This window comes from Musca vetustissima, unplaced genomic scaffold (genome assembly GCF_032173495.1).
Source record: "Musca vetustissima isolate MV318-11 ecotype Yass unplaced genomic scaffold, APGP_CSIRO_Mvet_v1 utg642, whole genome shotgun sequence".
Classification (NCBI taxonomy): Eukaryota; Metazoa; Arthropoda; class Insecta; order Diptera; family Muscidae; genus Musca; species Musca vetustissima.
Genome location: NW_026881041.1, coordinates 305,902 through 313,436, shown reverse-complemented (window position 1 = coordinate 313,436; position 7,535 = coordinate 305,902). Strand labels below are relative to the sequence as shown.

General features: G+C 33.5%; 1 protein-coding gene across 1 annotated transcript; it reads right to left on the bottom strand.

The window, feature by feature from the left end:
• Window positions 1-5,941: 5,941 nt before the first annotated feature.
• LOC133327118 (dnaJ homolog subfamily B member 6-like) lies at window positions 5,942-6,759 on the bottom strand. The gene is made up of 3 exons (XM_061535690.1): window positions 6,651-6,759; window positions 6,472-6,581; window positions 5,942-6,264 (listed from the first exon to the last, which is right to left on the bottom strand). Exons 1-3 carry the CDS (start codon window positions 6,713-6,715, stop codon window positions 5,942-5,944), a joined length of 498 nt encoding a protein of 165 aa, XP_061391674.1. The 5' UTR covers window positions 6,716-6,759.
• Window positions 6,760-7,535: the final 776 nt, after the last annotated feature.

Below are 7,535 nucleotides of genomic sequence, written 5' to 3'. Positions count from 1 at the left end.
GGATCTTCGAAAAAATATTTGTTTAAAAAATCCACGCCTTCTTTGAATCTTCAAATTATATTTTTTAAAGAAACTCACTCCTACCCATCCCCATTCTGCAACAAAATCATATTCCAACTCCCCTACTCTATCGTGCCAAATCCTCATATCGCACATTAGCCGGCTTTGGCCGAAACTAAAAAAAAGAAAAACAAACAAGGTCCAAAGCTATTGCGTTTAATATCGAAATCGAAAGTGGTTAATAACCGCTAACTGACTGGCAACAATCTTAAATAAATAAATCAACAACAACAAATAGCAGCGCACACAATATTACAACATAGTCATGCATACACAGACACACACACACACCCAAACTATGACTATGAAGTGTGCAAAAGCCAATTGAAGAAAAAAGCAACAATTTTATTTGTACGGAAAGAAAAGGAAACAAAAAACTGTTCGAAAAAAATCGAAAGAAAATAGTCAAAAGAAAGCTTAAGAAAAAAAAGTAAACAGAGTTGCAGAGTAAAAAATCGTTAACTCTGATCACGATTTAACAAGTGTTGGATTCACATAACCAACAACAACAGCAATAACAAAAAATAACATTTGATCAAAGAAGAAGAGGAGTTAGTATTTCTTTTAATTGTTTGTTTTCGTTTTTTTGCTTTTTTGTTGTTGCTGCTTTTAAATAAACAATAGATAATATTTTTGATTACCACAATCTTCACACTCAATTCATGATCCCATTGTTTAACACTTGTATCAAAAAGAAAACGACCATGCTATACCATAAATATACGCCATATAGGTTTCCTGCCTGATGAAGAAGTGGAAATAATTATCACATCATTTTAAGATGATATCTTTTGTTGTTATTTTTTGTTATATTTATTTTTGTATTTTGTTTATTTCTATTTTATATACAATAGATAATGTATCATGATATCGTTTTAAGATATATATTTATACTAGCAAAGTACCCGCTACTTCGTATGCGGAAAGGGAATAAAAAAATATTTCTTATGGAAATCGTGAATACCGTATAATTAGTTGTACTATAGTTCTGAATTCCACCTCTATTCCTACATTTAATATCAAGTTTATTACCATTAAGTACTCTTCATACACATAAGCACTAATTTCCGAAATCCACACTTTAGGAAAAACGTACAGGTTTCACATGTAATTCCATTTAGAACTTTTCGAACACATACGTATACATTTTCAAGACTACCTCTATACCGTCACCTCCTCTAAAATTAGTACCAAAAACCCTTTGGTCCTTCTTTCTAACTCTCTGTCAATGTCCAACATTCTAAATTTTAGGTTTACAGCTCTCTCCGTTACCCAAATTCAAAATATTCCAAATTTAGTGAATTTTCTTCCACCATAGTCCAAATTGTTCCAAATTTAGTGGTTTTCGTACTCATAAGTAAAAATTTCCAAATGTACCTCAATCCTTCTTTCAGATAGTCCAAATTTAAGAATTTCAGCTCTGAGTGAAACCATTCCGCACTTTTCGTACCCATAACCAAACCAATCTCAATATACCAAACCTGCTTTCAATCGTAAGTCCAAATTTAAGAATTTCAGCTCTATCTGTTCACTAAACTGTACCATATTTGGTACCATTCTGTACTTTTCCTACACTCCCAGAGTAACCTAAGTTGCAACATTCAGGATTCGAGTTCTACCCGTTCACCAAAGTCCAAATTGTACCAAATTTTTTGGTTGTCGTACCCAAAGTACAAATTTCCAAAAATACCTCAGTCATGCACTCCAATAACAACCTTAGGTCCACATTTAAAGATTCCAGCTCTATTCGTTCACCAACATCCAAATTGTACCATTTATTACTTTTCGTAGACGTAAGTATGAGTTTCTAAAACTGCCTCAATTTCCCACTGAAACAGTAATTTTATTCATTAATTTCAGGATAACAGCACTATCTCTTCACATAGATCATTCACAATTTGTATCATATTTAGTACTTTTCGTACTCATGAGTTCGAATTTCCAACACTCTCTCAATCCTTTGCTATAAGAGTAATTTTATTTTCAAATCCATCCATCTCTATCCTTTCACTCAAATCTAAATTGTACTAAACTTAGCACCATTTAGTACAGATAATTACGTATTTTTAAAACTACCTCATCCTACACTCCAACCTTATTTTTAAGTCCAAATATTAGGATTCCCGCCCACACAAAAAGAATTGTACCATATTTAGTACCAATTAGGTCTTCTCGTATCCATAAGTACGAAATTCCAATACTTCCTTAATCTTGTAATTTTAATTCCAAATTTACGTTTACTATCTCTATCCGTTAACTCGAATCAAACTTGTACCAAAATTTTTTACCATTTAGTACACATAATGACGAATTTTAAAAAATTACCGACATATCTCAATTCTGCACTCAAACTGTAATATTAATTCAAAATTTCAGAATACAGCCCTATCCGTTCACACATTTGTAAGCTTTTCGGTACCATTTAGTACTTTTTGTTTCTATAATTAAACATTTCCTAAACTATGTCAATCCTACACTCCAACAGTAATTTTAATTAAAAAATTCGGGAGTCCAGCACTATCCGTTCACACGTAATCAAGTTGTACCAAATATAGTACTATTTAGTAGTAGGTAGGTGACATGCTTCCATATCTCAATTCTATATTCAAACATCAACCGTTAGTCCAAATTATTGGTTTCCAGCTCTCTCCGTTCACCCAAATCCATCTAGTGCCGCTTAGTACTTTTCGTATACATAAATACGAGTTTCCAAAGATGTCTCTATAGCTCAATCTACAACAGAAATTTCAGGTTTTCAGTTCTATCCTTTCAATCAACATCCAAATTGTACTAAATTTAGTACCATATATACCTTTCGTACCAAAAAGTACGAATTGCATAATCTACCTCAGTCCTACACTCCAAAAGTCATTTTAATTCCCAATTTGAAGACTTCAGCTCTATCTGTTCACCTAAATCCAACTTCCACCAAATTTAGTACCAATTAAGTACTTTTCATACAAATAAGTACGATTTTTTAAAGCTAATTCCGATTATCAAGATTCCATCTCTACACACTCAACTGAAGGTAAATAGTACGGAATTTAGTACCATTTTACACTTTTTATACACATAAGTACGAATGTCTTAAACCATTTCCGTACATCAACACCACTTCCCAACATGTTTTCCATTTAAAATGTCAAGATTCCAGCTATATATGTTCAATATATATACAATAGGAACTAAATTCTGTAAAGTTTAGTACCTTTAGTACACTTATATGTCGAATTTCCAAAAACCCTTTTGCACATCTTTCTAACTTTCCATCAGTGACCAACATTCCAAATTTCAGAATTTTAGCTCTTTCCGTTCGCTAATAAAAAGGGTACCATATTTGGTATATTTTAGTACTTTTCGTATCCTTCTACTTCCAACAAAACTTCCGGCATACCCCGATCCTACACCCCCATAATGATAGTACGAATTTCCAATACTTCTTACTAAACCCACACCCCCACAGTTATCCTAAAACCAAGTTTCAGAATTCTAACTCTATCGGTTCATCCACAATTCAATTTGTACCAAATTTAGTACACTGTAGTACGAATTTCCAAAACTTCCTACTTAACCCAAACCTACACTCCACAGTGATCCTAATCCCAAGTTTCCGAATTCCAACGCTATAGGTTCACTCACAATCCAAATTGTACCAAATTTAGTACACAGTAGTATGAATTTCCAAAACCTCCAACTTACCCTAACCCTACAACCCCACAGTGACCCTAAATCCAAGTTTCGTGATTACAACTCTATCGGTTCACTCACAATTCAAATTGTACCAAATTTAGTACACAGTAGTACGAATTTCCAAAACCTCCAACTTACCCTAACCCTACAACCCCACAGTGACCCTAAATCCAAGTTTCAGGATTACAAATCTATCGGTTCACTCACAATTCAATTTGTACCAAATTTAGTACACTGTAGTACGAATTTCCAAAACTTCCTACAGCCCCACAGTGATCCTATATCCAAGTTTCAGGATTCCAACTCTATCGGTTCACCCTCAATTCAAATTGTACAAAATTTAGTACATAGTAGTACCAATTTCCAAAACTTCCTACATACCCCAATCCTACACCCCCACAGTGATCCTATATCCAAGTTTCAGGATTCCAACTCTATCGGTTCACCCTCAATTCAAATTGTACCAAATTTAGTACACAGTAGTATGAATTTCCAAAACTTCCTACAGACCCCAATCCTACACCCCCACAGTGATCCTATATCCAAGTTTCAGGATTCCAACTCTATCGGTTCACTCACAATTCAAATTGTACAAAATTTAGTACGAATGTAGTACGAATTTCCAAAACTTCCTACATACCCCAATCCTACACCGCCAAAGTGATCCTAACTCAAAGTTTCAGGATTCCAGCTCTATCGGTTCACCCACAATTCAAATTGTACCAAATTTAGTACATAGTAGTACCAATTTCCAAAACTTCCTAAATATCCCAATCCTACACCCCCACAGTGATCCTAAATCCAAGTTTCAGGATTCCAACTCTATCGGTTTAAGTACACAGTAGTACGAATTTCGAAAACTTCTTACTTACCCCAAACAGAGATGCTAAATACAACTTTCAGAATTACAACTCTTTCGGTTCACTCACAATTCAAATTGTACCAAATTTAGTACACAGTAGTACGAATTTCCAAAACGTCCCACTTAACCCAAAATTTCACCCCCAGAGTGTTCCTAAATCCATGATTTAAGATTCCAACTCTATGGGTTCACCCACAATTCAAATTGTACCAAATTTAGTACACATTAGTAAAAAATTTTAAAACTTCCTACATATCTCGATCTTACACCCCAACAGTGATCCTGACTCCAAATTTCATGATTCTAGCTCTATTGGTTCGCATAAAATTCAAATTGTACCAAATTTAGTACCATTTAGTACCCATGAATATAAATTACTGAAACTGGGTAAAAAAATTCCAAAACTACGTACATTCCCAATCCTATACTCTGACGGTAATGTTAATTTCAAATTTCAGGATTCCAGCTCGATTTGTATCTCCAAATTAAATTTGTACCAAATATAGTATCATATAGTACTTTTCGTACACATGAGTACACGCTTTCAAAACCATCTCCTTAAATGGACTCTACATCTCATCCCTAATTCGCATTCCAAATTTCAAGTTTTTAGCTCTATCAATTCACATGCTACGAAATTGTACAAAATTAAGTACATTTTAGTACTTTTCGGATATTTATAGTTCGAATTTCCAAAAACCCGTACATCTATCCTACACTCAGCGACCACCAATCCAAATTTCAGAGTTCTAGCTCTACCGGTTCGCCAAATACAAATGGCATCACATTTAGTACTTTTTAGTACTTTTCGTACCGTTCTAGTACGAATTTCCAAAAACGCTTTTGTACATCTTCCTAACTTTACATCAGTGACCCACATTCCAAATTTCAGAATTCTAGCTCTTCCCGTTCGCCTAATACAAAGGTACCATATTTGGTACATTTTAGTACTTTTCGTACCCTTCTAGTTCGAATTTCCAAAAACCCAGCCTTATCTCACGCCTACACACCAACACCAACCCACACTCAAAATTTCAAGCTTCTAGCTTTAACCGTTTCGTCTGGGCGATGATCTGTCGGTCACTCACTCACTCACTCAATCACTTAACACTAAGCTCTTTTATATATATAGATATATATATATATATATATATAACTAGATAATTTTAAACATCCTTATAAGATATTTGCTAATTTTCGTATTATTGCAATATTAATAACTATTTGCAATATTTTCAAACCACTGTGCGCTACAGCAACCATTTTGAGCAGCTGATATTGTTTGTTTTTCTTGATCATTTTGCCACAATGGCTTTTGTGCAATCTTGTTCAATGCGATTTAGTACGAACGATAAATTCAAATTCAATCAAAGGTGGAATAGAAACACCAAGGCATTTAGCTTCTTTACCGAACAACTTGTGGAATGGTGTGGACTCAAATAGATTTCTAAAGGTGAAAAATTGATAGCGATTGCCACGCTTTGACGAACCATAACTGGGTATGTAGTCATCGTAGTCTTTAGCGCTTGTAGTGCGGTATCGATAACCGTTCGAACCGCCATAACTTCCATTTGAAGTGTACGATGACGAATTGCTTCTATAGCTGCTCTTGTGCAAGGTCGAACGAGTATCGTATATTTTTCGTTTTCGCTCTGCAATTGCATCCCACACCGGTAAATAAAAATTTCACCACACCACATGATGAGTGGGGTGTTTTTTTTTTTTTGTGCAGAAATTATAAAAGAAAATCTATTAAAGTTTCGTTTAGAATTCTCAAGAACAATTAAGAGCTGGAGAATATTCAATGGTATAAGATTGAAATGTATTTCGTATGATCGTTGAATGTATCATGAACTTACCGTCTGACAGAACTTCATAGGCTTCTGATAACTCACGAAAACGTTTGTTAGCTTCATCCAAATTATCTGGATTTTTATCGGGGTGCCATTTTAACGCCAATTTTCTGTATCTGCATTTGGAAAACAATTAATTGTTTAAAAGGGTAAACAATATCAAGTACTGTCTATACAGTACTTACGCCTTTTTAATTTCGGCATCTGTCGCTGAACGCGGTACATCTAAAACTTTATAGTAGTCCACCATTTTGAGAAAATTTCCAATCTAGTGCCAATTGTTGGTGGAATTTCCAACTCAAATTTAAATATTGTTGCCTGCTACAGATGTAGATATATTATTTGATTTTTTAAAACGATGTGATTTTGAATCTGAAATGAAAATAAGAATATATATTATTAATAATAAAATATTCAAAAAGATTTGATGCCGTTACAGATAAGAAACGGGAGTTAATAAAAAAACCTTTAAATCAAATAGTTTTCAGTCGACCACTGAATTCTATATAGTTCTAACACTTCATACGGATTTTAAAAATGTACTTAGCTTTAAAAAATATAAATAAATAAATTTTAAATCAAAATAACTATTTATCATATTGTAAACTAAATGACTTAAATTTAATATTTATTCAAATATTTATCGCTAGGGTTGACAAAAATGGGTTATTATCGTTCATTTTATTTTTAAAGTATAAAGAAGATGACTATATTATATAGTGGTAAATATTTATAAAAACCCAAATTCCCTTTATAAAATATAAATATTTTTGGATTTTTCCTCTCAAAAATGCATACAACTTTCCACATTTGCCATTCGGAATACATACCACCTCTAGGAAAAAATTGTTCATACTACGTTTAGAAATTAAGAAAAGAGAGGAAAATTCCATAACAAATGTTTTATAATAGTAGTGGATGATCTTACAATCATACCGGTACAATATTCATTGTATATTTGCATGTAGGCGCTAAATGACCCAGAAGAAACCCCATCCAGATCAATATGCAGTATTTGACAGTTCGAGTTCAATGTCGACCAATAACGCCAATACAAACAACAATTAAAC